We start from the raw sequence: 27,116 nt of genomic DNA on the forward strand, positions 1-27,116 counted from the left end.
TTAAAAATGTTTTCATTTTCAATTGTGTTGTTTCCAAGTTTGAAATTTACAGTGGAGCACAATCGGATGCTCACCCACCCATCCTTGTTGAAAAAACAAAAACAAATGATGAGTTTACTTGTCAATGGCAGTCAATGTTAGTGAAGTAAATGTAATAAATGACAAAGCAAAGCTAGATTAAAAAACAAAAACCCAAGATCATTGTTTACCTCTCAAAACTCGTAGCTTGGCATTTTATGATTAAAAATAGTGCAAACAAACAACATAGCTGATATTATAAATAATCAAATGCTATAATCGATTTCCGGTTGTTACGGGGGGTTTTTCCCCCCCGGTGTGTGCTTACTGTGTAGCTGCGCGATTATTCTCTTTCCCCCAGTTTACAATAGTTTTGGATTTTTCATTATAGTTAGTTTTTATTGCATTTTGGCTTCTATGTATGGGATTCAAGTTAGGCACCCTTAGCGTGCACTTTGCACACAGTTTTCTTTTTTTTTTTTTTTTGTAACCAGCTCGCAGCTGATTGGTTTGCTTGGGTGTCTGGGTAAAGACAGGAATGCTGCAAGCAAAAAAAGCATCCAGTGTTGGCAACTTGGCAATCACGTTTGCGATCCATTGACGATAAATCGTTCAGCCCTAGTTGCACAGCCAAAAAGCCGCTCCCACCTTCAGCGAAGCCAACATGTTTTTGGGGCCGATTGGAACTCAGAACCTGAGGAGTGCGATGCGGGCGCGCTAACCGCTCATCCACCATGGCGTCATTCAGTCCGTGAGTGATCGCGACAGGTGCGTCTTTATGGTGTTGATGAGCTGCAGCTCCTCCTCCAGCGTCAGGTCCAAGTAGTCGTCCTCGTGACGCGGGATGTCCTCCAGAACCTCGTTCACTAGCTCGATGTCGTCTGCCGGGAGAAACCTTTTATTACATTTTACTGCTGCTACACCAGAAATAAAACAATTCTTACTAACTGTTTCCCAAATCAACAAATAAATGAGAGGGCTCAAGTTTGCCTACTTTTCAGATTGTCACTTTCTGACATGCGTTGTGCCACATCCAAGATGGCCGGCACCGCCTACCTGTCGAGCCGGAGGACGTGCTAGGCTCCTCTTCAGAGGGGGACGTGACTAACGAGGGGACGGCTCCCCAGTTGTCCATCAGCAGCTCCGTCGCCAATTGGACGTCGCCGCCCGTCAACGCCAGCGCCGCCTCGACCGGCGACCGCTCGAAGCCTAAATACAACAACTGCAAACGCGATCGCAACATTCAGCTGATGGATTGATTGGCTGATTGATTGATACTCATTTCCCGACAACATGCAATCAACCTGCTGCAGTTTCTGGTCATGATCGCTATTGGTTGCGGCGAGCGTCTGGCTGGCGTCAAGCAGGATCTGAAAGCGAGCGACGAGAGGAGAAGGTGAGCACCCCGCGGTCCCGTCCCGCGGCGGCGACGAGAGAGGCGAGCTCGCTAACCTGGAAGGCTCGGTCCAGGTTTCCGTCGGCCCGCTTCAGCGCGGCGGCGGCGTCCCGGGCGGCGTAGCCCGCCTCGGTCAGGACGGCCAAGTTGGCCTTCGTCTGCTGCCGCTTGCGATGCTCCCGCTGCCTCAGCTCCTCCCGCTCCTGATCGCCGTGGCGACAACACGTGAAGTCACATGAAGTCAAACATCAAGTCAGACAAAGCGTCAACCTTGGCAAACTCATTTTTGTACCATTTCCTCTAGAGGGCTGTTATAAATGTTGTCATTTTACTCCTGCTGCACTTGGTTGTTAATATAGCAACAAAAAAACATGAAATCAGAAGTCATAGAAAAGTATGGCAAGCAAATTAATGTTTAGAAAATGCTAATAATACAGTATCTGTTAAAAGTCAAAATAATTTGGGCCACATAAAATGATGCAGCATGCCAGATCTGGCCCCAGGCTTTTATTCTGACACTTGTGCACGATTGTCTTTGTGGCTTTGCAACAGTGAAAGTTTTTCGATTTTTTTTTTCAATTTAAAAAGACAGCTAATACTTTAATACAAATTGTCGCTGTCTGACAGACTCCTTGACTGCTTTTCAAGAAGTAAAAAAAAAAATGTATATATGTATCTTGCTTGAGTTAGCAAAATGGCACGACACCTTAGATTGCTAGCATACATCGCTGCGCCCCAACAGCACCTCAAAAATCACGTTCAATCACTGATTTAATTAGCTACATTAATAACTAGTAAAAATATAAAAATAAAAATACAATTAAAATTGGAAAATGCCATGTCAGGTTCCATCCTCAGCTCTGTCGAGTGTTTTTTTTTTTTTTTTTGGATCAACATTTTATAATCCATCCATCCATCCATTTTCTTGACCGCTTATTCCTCACAAGGGTCGCGGGGGCTGCTGGCGCCTATCTCAGCTGGCTCTGGGCAGTAGGCGGGGCACACCCTGGACTGGTTGCCAGCCAATCGCAGGGCACACAGAGACGAACAACCATCCACACTCACACTCACACCTAGGGACAATTCGGAGCGCCCAATTAACCTGCCATGCATGTCTTTGGAATGTGGGAGGAGACCGGAGTACCCGGAGAAGACCCACGCGGGCACGGGGAGAACATGCAAACTCCACCCAGGAAGGTCCGAGCCTGGACTCAAACCGGAGACCTCAGAACTGGTAAGCAGACGTGCTAACCACTCGACTACCGTGCCGCCCAACATTTTATAATGGTCATCTAAAATCAGAACATAACTCATATGTGCTGGGATAATTAAAACATCAAATGTAGACAAATACAACAGTAACAAAAGAATAAAATAATCTTGGTTCACGAGCTTCATTAGGTGGCATGTGCACTCTGGTGGGTTATTACACAACAATCTTCTTTCAAAATCAAAACAAAACAGAACAATAACTTTAAAATGCACATTTTTTTTTTAAATATGCACTTCAAGACAAATGCATTTTTTTTTCCAAGGAAGTCGCAGGTCCTACAGGTTGCTGATTTGGACTGAGTAAGTACGAGCGGCTGCGCAATTACCTGTCTCTGGTTGCTGACCAGCATGGCGGCCTCGTGCACGTCGCCGTGACACGCTCGCAGGCCCAGTCGGGCTTCTCGCTCGCTGAAGCCCAGCAGCATCAGCTGAGTCATTTTGTCCGCGGCGGGACACAAGCGCGCGTACAGCAGCTCCACCTGACGCAAACGCGAGACAAGTTCACCGGCCACAAACGCTGAACTCAGCCAAACTGGAGTCTTGTTGGGGAGGTATGGTGGAAAAGTGGTCACTATTGACCACTGATATTTATATATGACTGGATAGCCGATAGGCCAAGACTTTTGAAGTCGCAAGGCCGCCATATTGCTCTGTGTTATAGACGTAAAGAAACCTTTTGAATGCCCAACAAGACTCCAGCGACCTTCACTCAACTTTGGCGACTCATTTTAACGGTGTGATTATCGAGCGGTTTCCTACCTGGCTGAGTTGCTGCTGAGCTTGAAGGTCGTTGCCGTCCACGAAGGCCAGCAGGCTCTGCAGGAGGTGCAGGCGCAGGAACAGCGCCTCCTCGCGCCCCGCGTTGCCCTGCACACGCACAGAAAAGTGTTCGTGGCTGCCACCAGAAAAAAAAAAAAAGTGCTTATATCTCCGATTTTCAAATGACGTCAAAATTCACGCGGCACCTTGATCATGAGCAACCTCTGCTGCTGCTCGCCGTAGCATCTGTGGAAGCAGTCCTCGGCCAGCCGCAGACGCTCCCGCCCGTCTTCCAGACACGACAAGGCTTCCAAGGCTTGGTAGCACCAGACGATGTCCAGCTGCAGCACGCCGTGGTTGTCAACGGCGCCCAGCAGCTCCGAGCCGCACTCGCTGGACACGCACGTATGAGCGTCACCATCGTCATCATCATCATCATCATCCTCATCCTCACCTGAAGTGGAGGTCAGCCTGCAGGAGGTGACAGAGTGCTTCGTCGTGGCATTTCCTCTTCATGAGGGCCCGCCCCTTCTCATGGAGGCCCATGGCGAGGATCAGTGCCTGAAAGTTATCGGGGCCAGAAATTAATAGATGAGATTTTTTTTCTGGCTTCACTTATAGAAACAACAAATGGCATATTTGAATAAAACAGGCTTCCTCAGATGAATTGAACCTATTTTCACTCATTTGTCAAAAACCGCCCAAAAAACTTTCAATCCTGAAGCAACACGGCACCCACAGAGTGAGGGAAGAGGTAAAGTTTTAGAGGAATGTTTAAGAAAGTTACTGTAATTATATATTTTCCACAATTTCAACTGGCTAATAATGCAGACAATAAGACATTTGTAAAAAAAAAATAAGAAACTGACCGAATTTATTGGTTTCCACATAACAGTGATTTTTTTTTCTTTACTTAGCTTGCTCGACTTTGCCTTTGTTGTGTTGAGAACTTGACAATACCACTTGAAATAAAATATAATGTCCCCTTATCGTGTAAAACAAAAAAAACGAAAAACAGAATTTTTTTTTATTAAAATTTAATAAATGCAATAAAATAAAATTCAAAACTCACTAATCACTAATAAAAAATACTAATAAATTAACATAAGAAAATACCAGATAAAGATAATATTGGTGTGCTACAAGATTCCATCCTCAGGACAAATGAGTTTTGATTCCTTTACACATCTTCATTTAAGGGACTGTGAAATTTTATATTACTCATTAGTGCTGTGATAACTAAAAAACATGAAACTGACCATATTTTGACATCCTGGGTTCCCATCCCACAGCAATAATATGTGAGACTTACGCCTACGTAAGAATCTACAGAAATTAATATATACTTGTGTACAATTTCCACAAATGTCCCACCTACCTTCTTCTCCTTGTGGGGGATCTTCAGCGGGTTTCCCTTCTGGTCGGCGACCTCCAGGAAGGGCGTGGTCTGAAGGTCGTCACTGCCGTCTGTCAATCACGAGAAGTTTCTCAATGCTCCTGGCGGGCGAGCACTTGCAGGCGTGCGGGTTTACCTCTCTCGGCCAGGATCTGGAAGCCTCTGTGCGTGCGCTGGACGCTGTGGTCGTGCGAGGCGGACTGCGAAGCAGGGTGGCCGTCGCTGCCGCCCTGAGAAGTGGACTGCCCGGCGCCAGCGGAGGCGACGGCGCTGGCCTTGAGGACCATCATCTTGCTGTGGTTGCTAACGCCCTGCTGGTCCAGGCGCAGACCTGAACAGGGTTGTAATATTGAATAAGTTGGATATTTTTCAAGGGATTCAACAGGAATTTGAGGAAACAAACTGGAAGAAAGCAGAAATGCTCAGAGCTTGAAAGGGTTAGTAAAAAAAAAAGCTGATGCTAGACTTGAGGAAATTAAGCCGATTTAACATTTGCATGTTGAATTGGACAAACATCAAACGTCATCTCAACTCACCGCCATTCAGAGTTTTCCCATTGAGGATCACCTTGAAGGATTTAAGGCCAACTTCTTGTGCAATCCTGCCGCACAGCCACAAGTTAGCTTGTTAGCCCCATACTTAACCAGTATCCTTATTGGATAAAAAAAAATAAAAAATAAAAAAATAAATCGTACTCCATCATTGCCATGGCTTACCTGTCCATCAGCTCCTGAGCAGTCACATCCAGCCTGGTCTCCATGAACGTCTTTGACTTGCTGTCCTGAAAGCAGCACAAACACGTCACAATGACCACGATGATTATTGCAGTGAATTGCCGGGGATATGGTCCAGACTTACCTTCAAATTGTGAAAATCCGAAATACATTTTTCAAATTATTTTGACCGCCAAAAACATTTAATAACAATTAGTAAAATCACAACGTATGCCGCCATAAATGTTAAATGACGTCAACTACATTTCTTTTTTTTTTTTTTTTTTTAAATCAATGGGCAGTGTAACATCCAAGTGCAGCACTGCCTGGTCAATGGGTTGTGGAATCAAAAACACCCACTAACTATGGCCAGCAGATGGCAGCATTGTATCTCTTTTCAATGGGCTGCCGGTGTATGAAATTACAATGAAACATGACGGAATCTGATGAAATCTGATTAAATAGAACGCTTTCAAGGATGACGTGAATGATCAAAGCCGTTGTCATATTAAACCTAATTCACAGAGCGTTACTAAACAAAAAATATTTGTGTCAAAGTCATTGTTGTGGAGATAATGTATCTTTTCACAAAAAGCTTGTTACGGCATGAGCAGTGACCGCTCCGAAGTCCCTATTGTTCCTTTTTCTCCTTGTCTTTTCAATTTTCACTCAAATGTCACGAAAATTGCCTATTTTCAAATGGTGATTAAGGAGAAAGAATAGGATAAGGTAAAAACACACTTTTTTTTTCTAATGAAAGAATGTAATGTAATCTTCCATGTGGTAAAAGCAAACAATATTCTGTTTGCCTTGAAAGATTAATTAAAATGCTTGAAATCGGCTGGCACCATGGGGGTTGTTTTTTGTTAACGGGCAGTAAAAAAAAAACAAAAAAACGCCTGAACTTGTTTGCGACCCTTCCCCAATCTCCCCATGTTTCAGTTTCATAAATTCAAAATAAGTACAGCTGCCACAGCTGGGGCCATACGAGTAGTCTTAAAGTAGTTATAAACCAAACAACTGCTATTTGAACACACATTTGGAAGAAAGCCGCTGATGATGAAGAGGAAAGATGAGGGCGTACGCACCTTGCTGCAGCCTCGCGGCAGCAGCAGCTCGACGGTGGCGATGTTGGTTTCCCGAAAGGTCTGATTCCGCTGACCTCTCCTCAGCGCCTGCACGCGGATGACCTCCAGAGCGGCCGCGACCTCTGACCCCGGCATGCGCAGCAGGGTGCCGTAGCGCTCCGCTAGCTCCTGAATCACCAACCAGAAAATCGCACAAATATTCACGACCAAGTCCAGTCTATTTTTCTGCCCATATGTGCCCTGAAAGTATGGGGCGACCAGTGCAAAAGGGGGAAAAAAAAGCCGCTTTTATATTATTCGACCTAGACGCTGGAGATTGAAATTCACTGACAGGATGTTGTTGTTTATGTTGGTTACCCTGGCGACTTGGCGCGCCCTCTGGCGGACACTCGACGCACCGACAGTCAGAATCTCGAGCAGAGCGTCAAGTTCGTCAACGCGCACAAAAACGAGCGTCTGTCATAATCAATAATATAATCATCATCATAGCTGCGGTGATGATCAGTATAAGTAAAATGTGGACCTGTAGGTGCGCGTGTCCGGGCTGCTGCGCGTCATCGCTGTAGGGCGCCTTCCACAGCTGGATCTTGTCCTGCTTGAGGAGGTTCTTCAGTTTAGCTTCCAGGTTCTGCTCCGCCATCCTCAATGGCTACCTGAGTGACGTCACAAGTTGACAACTCGGCCTCGAACTCAAGTTGGTCCGGTCAGTCGGCTAGCTTAGCGTCCCAAAAAAAAAAGTTTCATTTTTGTCATTAGGTCAGCAAAATAACGTGACGTCACGTGAAGACAGGAATTCCAAGCGCGTGAACGTGGCCGTCAAAATTCGTCGACGTGTGTGCTTCCAATGTCTTTCGTATCTGGTTGCTGGAGTTTTCGGCTGTTGTTTTTCTCACCACCTTATTTCTTCGCTTTCTGTTTCTTCACGTCAACGACGCATCCGAAGATGCTCTCAACAGGAAGATGCTCTCACACGGATAGCCTTTAGCAGTTTCGTAGCGACATAGAACTGGCTCAAACATCGCTCTGAGGAGTAACGCCATTGTAAAATAGACTATCTATTCTGCTGCAATACGGAAGCGGAAGTTGACGCATAAAGCAAACCCACCGAAGTTAGCGAGTCACCACAAATTCATTTTATGGCCTTCTGCGTTCACTTTTACGCTTTTATTTCTTGCTGACTTACCGCGGCGCCGCATTATTCGATAACATAAGTTAACAAATTATATAACAGATGTGTACAGATACATACGATCGAACACTAAACGATTCACGTCACTTCCTGTTATTGGCCGACGGCCAACTTGTTGGTCATCATCTGCGTCGGCAGGTGGCAGCACTGACACGACAAATGACATGATGGTTGTAGAACACAAGTTGGCAACTCAACTACACAACCATATGTTTCTCTTTGTGTTTAAAACGCGGGTGAATTCATCTCAAGTGTAATTATGAGGAATTGTTGAGATGTGCAACTGGATACTAAGTTGAATCAATCATGAAATGCACAAATCAAATATATTTACTACTTGCCAACTTTATTGGGGAAAATGTATTAGGAAAGAGATTAATAGAACACAGGATGTCTTGAATAAATGGAAGTTTGGATTTGAAATGTGGAAGGAGGAGATCAATATCATAAAAGAGATCATAATTTGGGAATTTTATTGCTTAAATGTGGGAATTTGGGGAATGTTAAAAATAGTTTCCAGATGTGCTGAATGAGCTGACGATTTTGTTTGCAAGTTGCATTGAATTGGTGGAAGTCGAATGGCGCAAATTGACAGAATAATAAAAAAAAAAAGTTACATGTCCTACTTGGTTTGTTTTAGATCTTCTACTATGTCCATCTGGCTCCTTCCACTTTGTTCATTTGTCCATTTTATATTTGCTCCATCTAATATCTTCTACTAGATCCATTTGATGTCTTTGTGGTCTACTTGTTTTCTTCTTTTACATCTGACATCTACTTTGTCCAATTTTTGGTCCATCTGACCTCTTTTGCTTGGTCCATTTTCTTGTTCTTCGTACACTCTGGCATCTTCTTTTGTTCTACTGGGTAGCGTTTTTGAGGAGCCGCCGAACTTTCCGCTGCGAACACCCGCGCCAGGTCGAATCCGCCGGGATGTTTTGCACGTGTCGGGGAACGTCGAACTGCCGAGCATCCATCAGCGAGCGCGGAAGTTTCTGAGCGCCCGCTGGAAGCTCGGCGCCGTGATCTCCGCTCGGGGGGGATTTGGACGCGTCCGTCAAATGAAACCCGAGACGTGCATTTTTTTTTTGCTGAGCTCGCACTTTGCTTCTCGACCGTCCCGGCAACGGACTGTCGGCATCGTCACGCCAGACACCGTCTTGAGGGTCCTCGTCATCCTCATCATCTTCGCCCCCGGCTGGCTTGTGGACTTTTCCACAACGCTGTCTCCTGGCGGAAGGCCCATCATCAATCAACAATCGGCTGCGCCTGGGCGGCCGATTGTTGCTCACGCCATCAATCAGCTTTCACCTTGCAAGGTTGCGGTGGTTTTTGGGCCCCCTTCATGACTCAAGACTTTCCTCATGTGATTAAATAAACGGGATGAATGACCGGATGAATCAATGACAGTAGAAAAGATGGATGGACCAATGGACCAATTGATGAACACATTTATAAATGAGTGGAAGAATGGACGCAAGGATGGATGAATGAATGCAGAATTGATTGGATGGATGAATGAATAAAAACATCGATATAATAAATTGACAAATGGATGCATGAATGAATAAATGATTGGATAAGTAAACAGAGGATGAATAGATGGACAAATGAACATGGATGATGGATGAATGAGTGGATGAATAAATGGACAGATGGAGAAACGCATGAACAAATGATTGGATTAAAAGTGTATGGCAGAAAGGATGGATGAATAACAGACTAATAAATGGATGAATGAATGAATGAATGAATGAATGAATGAATGAATGAATGACAGAACAATATACGGCTGGACCAATGGATAGATAAATAAATTATTGAGAAACGCATTTCTGAATGCGTGTGGATGGATGGATGAACAAATGATTGGATGTATGGGGGAATGAATAAACGAATGGATATAATCAATTGACAAATGGGTGAATTAATGCATGAACAAATGATTGGATTAATAAAGAGAGGAATGAATGGATGAATGAAGTTTGATAAATGGATGGAGGGATGAATAAATGGAAAAATGAATTGACGGATAAACTGACAGATGGATGAATGAATGCATGAACAAAACGACTGGATTAATAAAGAGATGATCAATGGATGGATGTATGAATGCATGGATGATGGATGAACGAATGAAAAAATGAATGGATGAAAAAATGGACAGATGGATGAATGCATGAATAAATGGAATGGATGAATGTATGGATGAATGAATGAACATGAATTGGATGACTGAATGGACAGTTGAATAAACAGACTAATAAATGGATGGATGGATGGATGGATGGATGGTGGCATGGTGAGGTTATCGTTGCCATGGTTACGCGCACGAGACTATGCATGGCAGCGTCAGAGTTCAGGTGAAGTTCATCAGTGAGCGTATGTAGGACACGCACGCACGCACACCGCTGCGTTCGGGTCCGCTGGGACCGAGCAGCGCCGCCGCCGCCTTGCGAGAGCGTTTGAAGCCGTGTGAAGCGTCAGGCGGTGCGCTAATGATGCTAATGATGATGCTAACATTGATAATGAGTTTCCCCCCGAGTGACCCGCTGCTGCTGCTGCTGCAGTGCATCATGGGACACGCGGGCCACATGTCACATGGCAGGAAGCGTCGCCATACAGGACGGGTCAAAGGTCAGACCAGAGAAATAAAAATGTGCGTGAGTGTGCCTTTAAAAGCATCTCTTCACATGAAGGGAAATGAAAAAGTGTTTGAAATGTGTTTTAAATAAATACATGAAATGTGTAATTACAAGTTGTTTTGCCTTTGAACGTGTTCTTCTGAGAGCTTTGCGTCGTCGTCAAGAAAGTGTCACGAAAAGAGTTGGCTTTGGCGGCGCAAGTGCGTTTAAGGTGAGCGCAGCGTAGCGGCACGCGTCTGCCGCTGTCCTGACTCGACTCTCGGGCTTTGAAGCGAGCTGCCGAGCGGCCAATCAAATCGATGCGCTGCCTCGCTTTCAAGTGCATTCACCTTAAACAACACCAAAACACATCAATGTATATGAATAATTCATCGGGCGTGAGCAAAGTGCCGCGCGTATATATACATCCAAGCCACATCCGATCGAAATCTAATCGGCACGTCATGGCCTCAGCTGCCTGCCTCCTCCGTGCGCCCGATTGACTCGGGGCCCCGCCGGAGACCGGTCGCTCGCTCGTCCTCATTGACATTCCCCACACTGCGGAGGAATGTCCGTGTGCGTGTGTGTGCGGTTTACATGTCCTCACATGACTTCACCTCCACATTGTGATGGGTCTCAACACACGCGCGTCTCTTCAAGCATGACGTCACCTGTTCATGGTGGATGTTATGTTGACTTTGTGATGACATAGTGTCTGCACGATATACTGAAGCGGCCCATCGAGTGAGTCGTGCTAGTGAGAAGATGGCGTCCCGTCATTGGTGGTCTTGAAAAAGACGTCAACAACCAAGCTTATTCGAGAAACCAGCAATGTATTGTTTTTTTTTTTTTTTTTTTGTTTTGTTCGGACGATGGTGTAAGATTTGGGACGCGTTCATGAGCTGTGGCGCATAAATCGTTAGCTCTTAGCGTATCTATTGGTTTAGTGAAATGCAACTGATTAGTGTCAGCCATTTTGTTTTGTTTTAGTCCAGTTAGCTTTTATCAGTTAGCCAACCTCATCCTATTTTGATTAGTCAATTTTTAGTCGACTATAAATCTCACATTTAGTCTTTACTTTAGTCCAAGAAAACTATTTTATTTGTCTTGTTTTAGTCAACAATAACTGCCTATGTTTTAGTCTAGTTTTTTTAATTTTCACTTGTATATTATTTTTTGAACGTTCAACACACACGTTAAACATTCCAGATCTAAAACTATTTCACATCAAATTTTCTCTCATTTTTATTTTTTTATGAAAAACAACTTGACACACAATTATAGCATATCAACAAGTGGCTACTATGGCTCCAAGCTACGAGCTAATAAATTAGCCAGCATTAGTTAGCGGGTGGATTAAAATTGTTGTTGGATTAAAGGGATACTTTACTTATTTTGCCATTTTTGGTAGTCAAAGATTAATATTTTGCCTATAATAAATTTGATGTTTTCATTATTTTTCATGTACAATTAGTACCTTTAAAAACACATTTTGCAACTTGCTGTCGACTGAAAATGACGTCACAAGGGCTCAGGTAACCAATCACAGCCCACCTGTCTTCTAGGTTTGTTATGTGACATTCACAAGCTGAGCTGTGATTGGTTACCTGAGCCCTTGTGATGTCATTTTCAGTCGACAGCAAGTTGCAAAATGTGTTTTTAAAGGTACTAATTGTACGTGAAAAATAATGAAAGTATCAAATTAATTATAGACAAAATATTAACTTTATATGGCTATAATGGGCTAAATAAGTGACGTATGCCTTTAATGTTATGTTATAACTATAATTTAGGTTTTTCTTTTTTTAACCTTTAACCCACGTGTTTGTGCAAGTTGCACTCGCTAGCTGCAGATTTGAAAGGGGTGTGTCACATGACAGGAGTCACAGTGAGAGATTAGCAGAGACAAGATTTTACAAAATCATATAATTTATCTCGTTTTTGTTCATGAGCTAAAATGTCCATAGATTTTAGTCCGGTTTTTATTACGTGAAGGACATTTTTGTCTTCATCAGTTGACAAAAATGTATACTGATTTTGGCCCAGTTATTGTTTATTAATGAGGGTTTTTGTCTCGTCCAGTTTTAGTCCGGTAAAAAATGTGTTTTTACAAAATTATGGATTATTATTATAGTTTTTGTTGACGAAATTAACACTAATTTCTTATGGACGTCTAGGTCCATTATGTAAAAATCTAGATAAAAAAAAAAAAAAAAAAAAAAAGCTGTCAATCAAAGGGCTTACCCGCCAGACCATTGTCAATCATCCGCGAGGCAGAAGAGCAGCCGCTCCACAATGTGTGAATTTTGTAGTTGAGACAGTGAGACGCTTTGTCTGGAAAACAGAAAGTGGAAAAAAAAAAAAAAAAAACTTTGTCAGGATCGTCCGCTTGTTGCTCAAAGTGAGGATGACGACGACGATGATGATGATGATGATGATGTGCACACATTTGACTCAGAAGGGAAAAGAAAGTGACGGCGCAGACGAGACCTTCATGTGTGTGCGTGCGAGTGTCATTGATGATGATGTCACGCGTCAAGACTTTGAGTGTCACCACACGTCTGCTCACCTTCCTCCAACACGCTCTTCATCCTCGTCATCATCATCCCCAGCGTGAGGGCAGGGCCACGGGAAACACACTGGCAAAAAAAAGAAGAAAAGTCTTTTCAAAATAAAAGTCAAGTGTTGAGGAATGAATTGACAACTTTTCTCGCAAACGCACGCGCACGCTGCGTTACTTAAGAATTGAAGAGTGGCGTCTACGGGAAGAAGACGTCAGAATGTTGAGTAAAGAGACGAAGGGAGAATGTTTGTGTTTTGAATAACTCCAGCAAATGCTGAGTCAGCACGCACACACACCCCCGCACACACACACAGTAGCTGCATTCGGAGACGCCACTCCGACGCGTTTGGCCAAGTCCCGCCTCCTCCCCTCTGGCTGTCTCCCATCATTTCCTGTTCCTGTTTGGACATCGGACATATGGCGCTCTGGCGCGCGCGTTCACTGAGGTCACGGGCTTTCCCCCAGCACACACACTCATACACACACATACAGTGTTGTCGTGAATGTTTGTGGCCTCGCTCCGTTGCCATGGCAACCAAGGACGTGTGGTGACATCGCGGCGTGACAAGCGTCACTGGAGAAAGCCGCTCAGTTTGCGTGTTGGGAATCCCACACAAGCCTTGACATGGAGTCCCCGAAAGCCTCCCAAAAAAATAAAAATAAATCATATACCCCAAGAGATGCGTTGCATCCAAACAGAAAAATTATTTTCCATATTGCCATCTAGCGGAAGGCAATTTAATGACTCTGCCTGTCATCACACGTTGAAAGGGCGAATCCACGTTTACAGATGCAAACATCCGTCACCGGATGACTCGCTACTCCGCCCGGTAGCGCGTTAAAGGAAAGCGTGCAGACGAGCTACGAGTCACACGCTGATGATGTCACGACGTAATGATGTCATAGCAGATGTTGGAGCCCTTTTTCCTCATAAGGTGTTCCCGGATATGGTGAGAATACGTCACAAAGCGTCCAAAATAGAGATCGTGGTGAGAAGAACCACATCAAGCGTCTCACTCGAAGCAGCGGCTTCACTTGGGAGTTTCCACGGTGCTGAGCTCCTCAAGCTCTCACACTAAAACCCTCGAGAACCTCTCCAAGGTCTTCACAACAATCCTAGAATCTCTCATAGGTCACTGGAATCACCTTTGAACCAGTGAAAGGTCATTAGAGATAGCCTGGAACTTTTGACTGGTCTTTAGAACCACCTTACAACATTTGAACCACTAAAACCGCTGACGTGTCTTGAAACATCAGAGGCGTCTTCGAACTTCCCTATAACGTCTGTTAAGTCATTAGAACCACCTTAGAACCTCTGACAAGTCCTTAGATCTGTCCAAGATGGGCTTACAAATAGCCTAGAACCCCTGATAGGATCTTGGATAGGTCTTAAGAACCACCTTGTATGCCATTAGAACCTGTTGCAGACCTTTAGAAACAGCCTGGAACCTCTGGTAATTTTTTATAACCACCCTAGACCATCTTTCAAACCCCCCCTCGACACTTTGATAGGCTATTAAAACCAGCATAGACCCTCCTATAAGTCTCTAGAAACATGATAGGTCTGATACGTCTTTAGAACCACACTCTAGAACCTTTGATGTCAGTAGTTAAAAATAGCCTAGACACCTGAGAATCACTGTAGAGTCTTTCTGATGTGTTCATAAGCAATTTAGAAAACCTGACTGACCGTTAGAACCGCCCTAGAACCTCTAATTACAACCATATTGGAATCTGTGATAGGTCATGAGCAATAGCTTACCATTGATAGGTTTTTTTGAGCCACTCAAGAACACCTGATACAGCTTTCGAAACACTTGACATTAGATGAGTCTTTAGAACCACTCTAGAACATTTGATGTATGTAGTTAGAGATAGCCTAGACACCTAAGAATAACTGTAGAACCTCTCTGATTCATAACCATTGTAGAAATCCTGACTGATCGTTAGAACCACCCTAGAACCTCTAATTAGAACCACATTGGAACCTGTGATAGGTCATGAGCAATAGCTTAGACTCTTTGACAGGTTTGAGACACATGAGAACACCTGATACATCTTTCGAAACACTTGACATGGCCAATCTAGAAACCCTGAGATGAGTCTTTAGAACCACTCTAGAAACCCCGACTAACCATTAGAACCACCCTAGAACCTCTAATTACAACCACATTGAAACCAGTGATAGGTCATGAACAATAGCTTCGAATCTCTGACACATTTTTTTTAACCACCTGAGAACACCTGATACAGCTTTCAAAACACTTGACGTTAGATGAGTCTTTGGAAGCACTCTAGAACCTTGGATAGGGCTTTAGATTTAGCACTGAGTTGTTAGAAACTGACAATATATTTGATCTATATTAGAATCTAGATCGAATATCGTGGACTCTGAACGGTCTTTGGGAGCAGCCTAGAACTTGGGTGACCTTTTAGATGGAACGTAGAGGTTTTTTCCTGCGGCATCCCAGCTCATGTGAGTTCCATGAGAAAAGTCAGACATGTCCATGATTGCAGCAAAAAAAAAACTAAATCAAAATGACGTGAGGTTGAGAGTGGGTGGCCGTCTGCCTGGACCGCATCATCTGGCACTGACGCGGACGGGAAAGATGATGTTTCATTCGGACACTCATGGCAAGTCATGGGGGAACTTCAAAGTGGGGACCACCAGGCAGAGTGCGGAGAGAAAAGAAGCTGAGAAGGTAAAAGTTGGATGCGCGTGAGTCACAAAGAGAGTGAGCGGAGAGAGAGAGAGGGAGGGAGGGAGTTTGCCGGCCAGGGACGACCGCAGCATGGCGCGGAGAGAGAGAGAGCGAGAGAAAGAGAGAGCGAGAGCGAGGGGAGTGCGGTTCCACCCACCAAGCTGAAAGCATTCAACTAGTGCGCCAAGGATCATTGAAGGATCACTCAGCCGGGAGGAAGCGGAGAGCAAGCGCCTGCCAGGATCGTCGGGGAGAGCCAGCGCCACAAGTTGACTTTCGCGTTCATTTCCCTCTTCCTCCGTCCACCCCGCCTGCGCGCGTTTCCAAGCGGCCGCACCAACTTGGAAGTGGCCGCCTTTTCGCCGCCGTCATGTCCGCGCTGACGGCGCTGAGCGGCGCCGTGCTGCTCCTGCTGCACGTGTGCCACTCGTCCTCGGACCTGACCCGCTCACCGGGCGCCGCCGAGCCCGCCGGCCGCTGCCCCTCCTGCGCCCTGGCCGGCATGCGGGGGAACCAGGGCGCCTCGGCCCGGGAGAGCCAGGAAGAGGAGACGGCCCAGCGGGAAGTGGTGGAGGCGGTCAAGCGGCACATCCTCAGCATGCTGCACCTCCACGCGCGGCCCAACATCACCCGGCCCGTGCCCCGCGCCGCCCTCCTCAACGCCCTGCGCAAGCTGCACGTGGGCCGGGTGGCCGACGACGGCAGCGTGCACATCGAGGGGGAGGCTGAGGGGAGGGGGCGGGGTGCGGGAGGAGGGGTCGCGACCCCGCCGGCCGCCCGCACCCGGGACGACGACGAGCAAGACACCACCGAGATCATCACCTTCGCCGAGCCAGGTGAGTCCGCGGCGGCCGGCGCTAAAATACGCCAACTGCATGCCAATGTAGAATTCAGACTCGGCGCTGATCTTTTGTTTGTTTTTTTTAACTTTTACTGATGTAGTTTCTGAATGTATCAGTTTATTTATTTTTTTGCAGCCATCATGTTCAAACTGTAACAAACATGAAATGTAAACAACCAAACAAAAGTCTTGAAAAACTTTCTCATGCTATTTAACAGTCAAGTGTCTCCAAACCTTTGATTAGAAGTTGACTTCTCGGTTTTTTTGTCTTATTTTTGATGACAACTTTGGTTTACAACACTACTGCATTTTAATATTGGTTAGTCAGAGTAGTTACTGAGAACAAATAATCGATTATTAAATTTATTGACAACTATTCAGATAATCGATACATCGACTTAGCATCACTTCATTGCCCAAATTTCTAAATCTCCATTTTCCGGAGTTCTCCGTGAAAGGATCTTTGTATTTTGTTCAGTTGAAAACATCTGCTTTTAATTTGGAAACTCATCAGCAACCTTTTCGCCAATTTTTTTGGCGCATTTTATGGACCAAACCCTTAAGTGAATCATCATCAATTTATGTTTGTGCATTTTCAGCACTGTCAATTTGAAATAATGTCCCTGTTGTTTTGGAGTAAAGGAATGGAAATGAATGTTGCTCATGTAAATCAGCAAATGAATCTTTTTTTTTTTTTTAAAGTTCTAAGTATTCTTTTTTTGTGGAGTTTTGAAGTTTGAAATAATAATAATATGAAATCAATTTGAAAATCAACAGAAAGTAATGTCAATTGTAGTTGTCGTGCCCCTGGTGGCCACAGGAGGGCGGCGGCCCTCATTGGCCAAAACGCGTAGGCGGAGCCGCCGATCCGAAAATAGCCTGCGATTTGCTCAAAAGTGTTGTTGTTGTGCGCTTGAACGCGACGCCGTGAGAAGGCGCAGCGGCGCACTGGCCACTTGCGCTTTTGTCGACGACAAGCGATGCGTTCAGGGACTCGCTAATTAATTGGGCAAACGACGACACAGCGGAATTCTTGGCCGAGACTCCTGAGTCTGTTTAGTAGAGCACACACAAAAAAAAACAGGGTGTGCGTGCGTGCGTGTGCACGTGTGCGTGTGCAAGTGGCGCACAGAGGACAATTCGGCTAATTGGACTTAATTGAACACATCATTAGCGACATTCCTCCACAGCACTTTCATGTGTCGGCCATGTTGAGCAACTCTTTGTTGCTCTTCACTCAGGATTCAAACTGCCAACCTTTCATCCTTTCTTTTTTTTAATTTTTATTTTATTTTTGATGCCGAGTTCGCCTTCTTTAACCAATCACGCGGCACCTGTGACAGGTGGGGGCGTGGCCAGTTAGGGCACGTGGTGGCAATTGTTCCCTATTCACTAATGGGGATGTTTTTCCACATCATTTGAGGTATTTTCTGCTATTGTGTTAATTCAAAATGGCTGCCGCATCCTAAAGCACATCTCTCACAGCTCCCTCTAGTGTATTGCAACAATATCTTAAGGCTCCCTCTTAAGACAGCTTGAGGAGCATGTATAAAAGACAGGAACATTTTGTGTGATAAATATGACTTGATAATTTTGTTTCTTAGAAACAATTAACTTTTAATGTTATTAACTGCCAATAATTCAAATATCAGTCAAATAAAAAAAAACAACAACAAAAAAACAAAAAAACTATTTCATTGTTTTGGTGCTTAGGACAAAGCAATACTGTACAATTATCATTTGGTGCCATCTAGTGGCGTTTTGGTGCCAAGGAACTATGTTGAATTGAATTGAGGAGATTCTTTGAGACCACGTTTGTCTTTTGTCACCATCTTTGGGGACAAGGAACTATGGTGAAGTGAGTGAAGGAGTTTCAAAAAAGGAATGCTTTGCCGCCATCTTGTGGCAATTACTTAATATTCCCCAAAAAACGGCCAAGAAATTGTGTTGTGGCGACGTTTGTTCTTTGTTTACATACATGGGCTCTGAAGTGACTAGTGACCAGTCCAGGGCGAGCGCGACCGCTCGCTCAAAGACTCAATTCGAGCTCAAGACTTATGAGGCACTATGTTAAGCATACAAAACGTGCAAGTGGAGTTGATTGACAGGTCTGAGGGCAAACGTGATTGGCGGCGGTGGGCGTGTGTGGCCGGCCATTTTGTTTTGGCTTCCTGTCTGGGAAGAATCCCGTCTGCAAGTCCGCTTTGATCCGCCCAGAGGAAAAGAAGCCGCAGAGAGATGGATGTTTTTTTTTTTTGTTTTTTTTTCCTTTCCTCCCATCTTGACGGCAAGCGCGTTTCAATCATTTGGCGTCGGGGACACGCTGGCGGCTTTTGTTTACCAGCTGTTTCACGCCCATTTTCCAACCCGTGCGTGCGCGCGCACGCGAAACGACTCACATGTGCTGCCAATAAGGCCGAGGAGGGCGTGGACTCTGGTGCGCATGTTTGCGCGTCCTTTGAGCCTGACGCTTGTCAATGAGGGAATAGGCTTGATGAAAATCAACAGGATGCTTTTCATGTGGTTCGGGGCTTTTTTTTTTCTTTTTTTTTTCTTCCCAGCGAGGATGAAGAACAAACGCTCAGCTGCATAAGGAAGCGGATGGCTGCCACGATGGGAAAAAAAAAAAAAGTTCAGGATCATTACTTGAGTGATAATATTATAAACTGGATTTTAACGTGATAAATGTCACATTTAAATATGACAAATTTCACGTTTGAACATGGTAAATTTTACATTCAACATGATAAAGTTCACATTTCAATGTGATCGTTTTCATGTTTAAAGGTAATAAATATATATTTATGTAGGGCCGTATATTTTTATTTTTTAACGTGATAAAGTTCACATTTTAAGACGATACATTTCACCTTATTATATAATAAATTTGACATAATTAACATGCTCAAGTTCGTGTTTTGATGTGATAAATTTCAGAATCAAAGTGATAAATTTCATGTTTTAGTGTGTTTAATTTTAGATTTTAATGTGATAAAGTTAGTGTTTTAATGTAAAGTTTACGTTTCAACATGATAAATTACATGTTCTAACGTGTTAAGTTACTTTTTTTTTTTGAAATTTTCTTTTTTATTGTAAAGTTGCAGAAATTTCCATTTACCAATTACAAACATGTCATTTTAATTTGCACTTTCAGTTTTTCCTATTACTCAAAACGGCATAAATAATAATAATAATAATTAAAAAATAAATAAATAAATAAAACAAACAAAAAGAAACAGGGAGCACAATTACATTTTAAAAAATTATATAAAGTTATATGGATAATTTCACATGGTTATGTGATATTTTTTTTTGTCCAACGCGGGAATGAAATTGATGAGGTGATTTGTTTTGGTTGTTGTGCTGACATGTTTGAGCACGCATGTTTCTCGTCATGAGGCATTCAGGGTCTTGCGATATTCCGGGACATTGAAAAGATAATCCCCATTTGAAATATTTACTGATTGTAATTGTTTTCTCATGAGTTGTGTTTGTTTCTGAATGTAATCCACCCAACATGGATGGTTTTGATGCCGTCTGACTTTGTAGCGAGTCGCGACTGGTTGCCAGCCAATAGGATGGCAGACGTAGGCAAACAAAAAACAAGCGTTCACAATTCAAAGCCTTCAATGAAGTTATGGGACGAAAAACCCACTTGACATTTTTTTTTTATATGCAATTCATTGATTAATAGAAAAGATAATCAACAAATTGATTTCAAAAAAATGCGAGTTGCAACTCTAAAAATATAATATGTGAGTATATGAAACTACGTTTCACTCCGAGTGTCGTTGCCTTGGTTACCTGACAGCCATGTGCGCGTTTCCCACTCAAATCAGACGTTGCAGCCCCGTGATGCGGCGGTGCGTTCACTGCCTCCTCGTCAGCTGAAAAAAAAAAAAAAATGAATGAACAGAGTGTTGATGATGATGATGACGGCAAGCGAGAGCGTCACCTCTGAGTATCCGCTGCAAACGTGTGAAGGGAGCGCCCCCGCACGCCACGACTGGCGCACGAGTGGCGGCCGTCGTGACTCGGACTTTGCGTTGTTGACGCCCACCCAGCCGGCCGCCGCACGTGATATCCCGACCTTTGGTGAACCCACGCACGGATTGGACACTCCAAAAACGCTCACAAACTAAAACCTCCCCATCCCACTTGTTTGGAGAACACCTTCAAATCTTACTATTTTACTTTTTTAAATGTTGTCGCTGTCCTGTGAATTTTTTTATTTTTTTTAATGTTTATGGGATGAAACTGAATGCAGATATCCCAAAAACGTTTAAAAAAATGGACATAAGTGTTTTTCACAAGACAACATTATGTTGCAATTCTGATACATAAATACTACCCACCCCCAAAAAATTACATTTTAATAACAGCATTTTTCCTTAAAATTGCACGAAATTTATCCCAATTTTCCATTCTTCTCATTTAAAATTTCTAAACCAAAAATACACTTTTAACTTTGCAGATCATCTTAATTAATCTTCATAGTTTTAGCACTTTTTGCTGATCATCACATTTCACAACAGGTGTTTGATGATCCATGAAAATGCCCAAGGATGTGACACACCTTTCTATTAACCTTCCTGTTTGAAAGCAGTTGGAACGACCTGCCAGAGTTTCCACGCATGCAAGCTTTAAAAGCCTAGCATAGCTTCTAGGTTATTTCTAATGACCTGTCGTAGGTTCGAAAGACTAAACGGACGCTCTAAAGGGGTTCTAACAACCGAATGTGAGCGCTATCAGAGCCCCTCAAATGGTTCTTAAACGGATGCTTGACTCAATAACAATTTTCAGCAGTGAAAAGTTAATATTTTGTCCAGAATGAATTTGATAACTTCATTATTTTTCCATGTACAATGAATACCTTTAAAACTTTTTTTTTTTTTTTTTTTACTTGCTGTCGACTGATGATGACATCACCTGTCGACCAATCATGGCTCAGTTTACTGACCAAACCCAGGAAACAGGTGAGCCATGATTGGCCGTTACCTATTCCCTCAGCACGGGTGATGTCATCATCAGTCGACAGCAAGTAGAAAAAATACTTTTTAAAGGTATTCATTGTACATGAAAAATAAAGTTACCACATTGATTAGAGACAAAATATTAACATTTTTACTGCTGAAAATGGCTCAATGAGTCAAGCATCACTTTAAGACTGATCAGAAGTTCTAAAGTGTTTTTAAAGACTTGGCCGAAGCCATTTCTAACACGTTTCTAATGTGGTTCCAAAGACCTGTAAGAGGTTCTAATAATTCTAGTGTGGATGTAAAAACACTTTTCAGAGTGTCTAGGGTGGTTCTAAAGACCTCTCAGAGGCTCCAAGTGGTTCGAAAAACCCATCAGAAATTCTAGAGTAGTACCAATCAGGGGTTTTCGGGTTCCAAATACTAGGGTCCGAGGCTATTTCGAATGACTTATCACGGGTTCTAAGGTGTCTAGATAAAGACTTATCAGAGGATCTAAGGTGCTTGTAAAGATCTGGCAAGATTTTGCAAGGCAGTTCTAAAGATCTATGAGTGGTTCGAGAAGGTTTTTGAGACTCCAAATGGAGACGAGTGGCTTGATGTGGTTCTTATGACCACGCTCTGTGTTTTGGACACGTTCTGATGTGTTCCAAAATATAAAGACACGGCTATATGTCTGTGTGTTGGGTTGCCATGGTTACCTGCAGCTGACTGTGTTTGTCTTGTGTATCTCAGGTGACGCCCGGGACACGGTGACCTTCGTCCTGTCCAAAGATGGCGGCGGTGGCGGCGAGGTGTCTCTGGTGGAGCAGGCCAATGTGTGGCTTTTCCTGCGATTGGCCAAGAACAACCGCAGCCGCGCCAAGGTGGCCATCCGCCTGTTCCAGCGCGGCGCCGCCTCGTCGCCGCCGCAGGACGACGTCTTGCTGGCGGAGAAGACGGTGGACACCCGTCGCAGCGGCTGGCACACGTTCCCGGTGTCGGCAGCGGTACAGGCGCTTCTGGAAGGCGGCGGAGGCGCGGCGCTCAGCGTCAGGGTGTCCTGCCCGCTGTGCGCCGACTCGGGCGCCACGCCCGTGCTGGTGTCAGGCGGAGGAGGAGCGGCGCCGAGGAACCGGCGCGAGCAGTCCCCGCGCGAGCAGTCGCACCGGCCCTTCCTGATGGCGGCGGTGCGGCCGGAGGACTCGGGCGAGGCGCGGCGCCGGCGCAAGCGCGGCCTGGAGTGCGACGGGAAAGTGCGCGTGTGCTGCAAGCGCCACTTCTACGTCAACTTCAAGGACATCGGCTGGAACGACTGGATCATCGCGCCCGCCGGCTACCACGCCAACTACTGCGAGGGCGAGTGCCCGCTGCACGTGGCCAGCATCACCGGCTCGGCGCTCTCCTTCCACTCCAACGTCATCAGCCACTACCGCATGCGGGGCTACAGTCCCTTCCAGGAACTGCGCTCGTGCTGCGTGCCCACGCGGCTGCGCGCCATGTCCATGCTCTACTACAACGAGGAGCACAAGATCATCAAGAAGGACATCCACAACATGATCGTGGACGAGTGCGGCTGCTCCTAGGCGCCTCCCTGGACGCTCTCCTTGGCCGGCCGATTTGCCCCGTCGGGTCACGTCTGCCCTCGGCGCACTTTCAGACAAAAAAGAAGAAGAAGAAAAAAAAAGAATATTAATATATTTTTGTTAAGAACGGAGTGGACGTGGCCTGAGACCATGTTGGCGACGACGCAGCACAAACTATGCAACTTGTTTGATTACAGTGAACCCCTGATTATCGCGGGGGGATACGTTCCGTACAAAAATAACAACTTGACACCTCCCTCACGTGTGTCAAAAAAGTATTCCTTAGCACCTGTTCTCACACTGCCAAGAAATGAAGGACTTACGTATTCAATTTGATGAAACAAAAAGCTGGTTATTTGTCACTCCCACTTTCAAGGGGAACTTGACCCATTGAACAATTTGCAGCAGTGAAAAGTTAATATTCTGTCCAGAATGAATTTGATAACTTAATTATTTTGCCTTTAAAAAGTAATTTTTCTACTTGCTGTCGACTGATGATGACATTACCTGTGCTGATGGAGTGGGCAGCGGCCAATCATGGCTCACCTGTTTTCTGGGTTTGGTCAGTAAACTGAGCCATGATTGGTCGTTACCTACTTCCTCAGCACAGGTGATGTCATCATCAGTCGACAGCAAGTAGAAAAATTACTTTTTAACACATTCAAACCCAAAAGCGTATAATTACGTTTTTTAATACTTTGTTCTTCACTGCCAAAAACGTATTTATACTTTTTTTTTTTTTAAATGTTTTATGCAAGAGCTTACAGAATGCTTTGATGCAGCTTTTGACACGAAAAGGTGGCTTAAAGCAATGGTAGTTATTACAATAAAGGCCAGCAGGTGGCAGCAGAGTATAAGAGATCAGCCAGGACCAAGTTGCAAAAAGCTGCTTTTTCCAGTGTTTTCAACAGGTTTGTGAATAATGATGATACTTAGCTATATTCTAATGTTAATTGATGCAAATCGGAAAGAGATACAAATATACTTTTTTTTTAACTGATGAAAGAAGAGACTCTAGTCTTTCTTTTCATATTTTTATAGCAATAGAACAATATTCTGTGGGCCTTGCAAAATTCGTCAAAATTTACCAATCCGTCAAAAGTTACCACATTAATTATAGACAAAATATTAACTTTTTACTGCTGAAAATGGCTCAACGAGTCAAGTATGCCTTTAAGGCTGCTATATGTAACAATTTGCCCCAAAATATCTTTACAATAGCCTTTTTTTATTTGACCATTTATCACAAATGGGTACTCCTGCAAGCCTCTGGACAATAGTGCTCGAATTTCCCACCATCATGTGCGCATTTGTGTACGTGAATACGAGTGTGTGCAGTTTCAATTTTCGGCCACTGGTGGCAGGAGCGATTCGAAATTCAATTTTCTGCATTCAGCAGCTTTAAGGATCACGCTAAAACTGACACGCCAATCACGTATTGAAACACCAAAACATTCAACCAAACCAGATAATAATGAATGTCCGCTTGCGTAATGCTAACATATGATGCGAAAGGCCATAGACGGGCTCAAGAACAATGAAGAATAATGTGTTTCTACACTGACGGCGCAAAATGTTACGTTCAGATTTGTATACTGTCAACACCCCCACCAAAAAAAAAAAATTATCGATCCATGCAAACAATGAACTGCGATATTGCGGGGATTCACTGTATTAGCAACTTCCTCTTTTTTTCTTTTGTTTGCTGACTCTTTTAAACGCACCAGGAAGAAAGATGGACGTATGTGTGTGCGCGCGTGCTTGCGTGTATGTGCGTGTGTGTTGAGAATACTTGAATGAAACAAGTTGGCTTGGCTGCTGGAACCAAACACTTCTGTTACCATGGTTACCGTGTTCTGATGTTTACCGTCACTAAATATATGAATAATATTATGTTAATAATAATGATGATAATAATAATAATGATGATGATGATAATGTTATGTGTTGTTGTTTGCGAACTGTTTTTGCACTATAGCGAGACTCAAGGTCACAGGTTCGATTCCCCGCCGTCAAACACACAAAATGTCCGCTGACATCACTGGCGACGACGTTAGCATAGCAACCAGCTAACCACCTGCTAGCCGCGCATGGAGCTATTTGATTGGTCAAATGTTCACCAGCGTCACTTTTTTTTCTTCTCCACTTTTAGTTCGTTTCGGACACCAAAGAGGTTCGTGTGTGTGAGTGTGTAGGTGCGAGTGTGTGTGAATACGCTGGAACGTGAGCTCAAGTTTCCTAAATGTACATTTGTGCCCCCAAAAGACTGACCGGTGTCAAGTGTGTCCTCCTCCTACAATTCCCACAATGCTTTGCTCCTCCACATTTCTGTGTTTCATGGGGAGCAAGAAAATGTCGTTTTCCAGCGTTTCACCAAAAAAACGTATTGTTTGCCAACTTCCCCCCACACAAAAAAAGAACAATAACAAGGAGGAAATGTTTGTGTTGTTGACACTGAACAAGAAGGACGAAGAATAAAAAGCCTATTTTTTATTCTGTAAATATGGAAATCATGGCTTTGATGTAAAAATGTGCTTGTGACATTTTTCTGATCTAATTTATTGGACTTTTCTGCTTCACATTAAAGTTTCAAACAACAAAACATAAACGTCTGCGTATGATTATGTCAAACGGAAACTTTTGGAGCAAGAGAGCAGAACGGAACGCTTCACATGTGTGACAAAGACAGAAGAAAAATAATGAGAGGAATAATTAGGAATGTTCAATACAAAAAAAAAAAAATGGATACATAAAATTTTGCCCATAATTTAAAAAAACACCTACATATTCCAATATAGTATTTTTCCTTAAAATGTAAAGAAATTAATGTCAATTTTCTATTTACTGACCGTAACATGGCCACAAGAGTGTACTATGAGTACTCACTCATCCCTAGCCACAAAAATGCCTTTTATTTGCGGCGCTCAAGGTCACCTTAGATTGAGAGTCTCCAAGTCCGGTCCTCGAGAGCACCTATCCAGCCTGTTTTGCATGTCTCCCTCCTCCAACACACCTGAATCAAATAATCAGGACCAGACTTGGAGACCTCTGACATAAGAGGGTTAAAAGTGGGGCTGCAACTCACGATTATTTTAAGAACATTGTTTCAAAATGAAACGTGCAAAAAAAGCACAAACAAACTAATTATGACTCAGTTGCTGGTTTGGTCCTTAAGATCTGTCAGAAAATCTGAAAAAAAAAAATGTCGACCACTGTTTTCCAAAATAAAAGCAGCTGTTTGTAAAATGTCTTCCATTAATTGTCTGCGACGGCAATCGGAAAATATTTACTCTTCAGAGGGAGTAATTATAATACTTTTGAAGTTCAACAAGCTCTCTCAACGACTCACTGAAATAGTTTTCGATTAATATAGAACAGATGGACAGAAAGACAGAGACAGGGGATGTAATGGAGGTAAGACCTTTTCACACTGCACTCGGTTTTCTTGCACCAATCATGGATGACAGCGCCCAAGTGCAACAAGCTTGCCCATATTAGGAAGTTCCTGCATCGCTTGCCCATATTAGGAAGTGCTTACCAACCACAAAGTCAAAGGGAGGCTTTTCCCGCCGGTTGTTCGACTTTGGTGTCACGGTACGCGTTCCAGATTTAGCGTTAACTCAAACATGGCTTTCATGGCAACATGGCTTTCTATCCACCAGCTCTTGTAGCACATACACAACCAATTGGGGCTCTGCGGCAACTTTGCTAAGTGCAGTGTGAAAAGTCCCTTTCCATTTTGTGAGTAAAACACAAGAAAGTGCTTTGAAAGAGGACGCCCGGGAAAAAGTGCTGCTTTCTCAGTGGGTAAAGGTGATGCCAATGACGACGATTTCCTTCAGGGATGGGCGAGTACTGATACCAGGTATCGGTATCGAGTCGATACCCTGCCTTATTTCAATGTATCAGTACATGTGGAGGGGGGGGGGGGGGGGGGGGGATTCTATGTATCAACAATACAAATTGAATCAGTACTTGGCAGAAGAATTGAGTACCCGTAATGGTATCGGCCTG

The 27,116-nt window shown here is 43.9% G+C and overlaps 3 protein-coding genes across 8 annotated transcripts in view; 1 reads left to right on the forward strand and 2 right to left on the reverse strand.

Annotated features, from left to right (window-relative positions):
* Positions 1 to 125: 125 nt before the first annotated feature.
* nub1 (negative regulator of ubiquitin-like proteins 1) lies at positions 126 to 21,405 on the reverse strand. Of its 5 annotated transcripts, XM_077509733.1 has the most exons (17): positions 20,366 to 21,405; positions 13,025 to 13,094; positions 12,700 to 12,789; positions 7,166 to 7,295; positions 6,643 to 6,810; positions 5,558 to 5,622; positions 5,378 to 5,442; positions 4,978 to 5,172; positions 4,824 to 4,912; positions 3,900 to 4,006; positions 3,652 to 3,838; positions 3,446 to 3,553; positions 3,013 to 3,165; positions 1,471 to 1,617; positions 1,323 to 1,388; positions 1,075 to 1,240; positions 126 to 899 (listed from the first exon to the last, which is right to left on the reverse strand). In XM_077509733.1, exons 4-17 carry the CDS (start codon positions 7,280 to 7,282, stop codon positions 763 to 765), a joined length of 1,770 nt encoding a protein of 589 aa, XP_077365859.1. In that variant the 5' UTR covers positions 7,283 to 7,295; positions 12,700 to 12,789; positions 13,025 to 13,094; positions 20,366 to 21,405; the 3' UTR covers positions 126 to 762. The 5 variants fall into 5 exon arrangements, with proteins under 5 accessions (XP_077365859.1, XP_077365861.1, XP_077365860.1 ...); XM_077509735.1 differs by lacking the exon at positions 7,166 to 7,295; XM_077509734.1 differs by lacking the exons at positions 12,700 to 12,789; positions 13,025 to 13,094; positions 20,366 to 21,405 and adding an exon at positions 7,892 to 7,906.
* On the forward strand, positions 15,935 to 23,541 carry inhbaa (inhibin subunit beta Aa). Its single transcript, XM_077509739.1, has 2 exons — positions 15,935 to 16,556; positions 22,273 to 23,541. The coding sequence occupies exons 1-2, from the start codon at positions 16,091 to 16,093 to the stop codon at positions 23,100 to 23,102; spliced, it is 1,296 nt and encodes a 431-aa protein (XP_077365865.1). The 5' UTR covers positions 15,935 to 16,090; the 3' UTR covers positions 23,103 to 23,541.
* Positions 22,656 to 27,116, reverse strand: part of sugct (succinyl-CoA:glutarate-CoA transferase) — a 35,716-nt gene continuing 31,255 nt past the window's right edge. For both annotated transcript variants that reach the window (XM_077509738.1, XM_077509737.1), the window contains exon 17: positions 22,656 to 23,169. The gene's annotated coding sequence lies outside the window, so the exon portion shown is untranslated. The remainder of the gene's footprint in view (positions 23,170 to 27,116) is intronic.

This window comes from Festucalex cinctus, chromosome 20 (genome assembly GCF_051991245.1).
Source record: "Festucalex cinctus isolate MCC-2025b chromosome 20, RoL_Fcin_1.0, whole genome shotgun sequence".
NCBI lineage: Eukaryota > Metazoa > Chordata > Actinopteri > Syngnathiformes > Syngnathidae > Festucalex > Festucalex cinctus.

What these genes read in the sequence shown, in the direction of transcription:
- inhbaa (XM_077509739.1), top strand. Translation starts at nt 16,091, where the DNA reads ATGTCCGCGCTGACGGCGCTGAGCGGCGCCGTGCTGCTCCTGCTGCAC. An exon ending in CATCACCTTCGCCGAGCCAG is followed by an intron (nt 16,557 to 22,272) that starts GTGAGTCCGCGG and finishes TGTGTATCTCAG; the next exon opens with GTGACGCCCGGGACACGGTG.
- nub1 (XM_077509733.1), bottom strand. Translation starts at nt 7,282, where the DNA reads ATGGCGGAGCAGAACCTGGAAGCTAAACTGAAGAACCTCCTCAAGCAG. An exon ending in GCTCAGGAGCTGATGGACAG is followed by an intron (nt 5,443 to 5,557) that starts GTAAGCCATGGC and finishes GCTGTGCGGCAG; the next exon opens with GATTGCACAAGAAGTTGGCC. An exon ending in TGGGAAAACTCTGAATGGCG is followed by an intron (nt 5,173 to 5,377) that starts GTGAGTTGAGAT and finishes AACCCTGTTCAG; the next exon opens with GTCTGCGCCTGGACCAGCAG.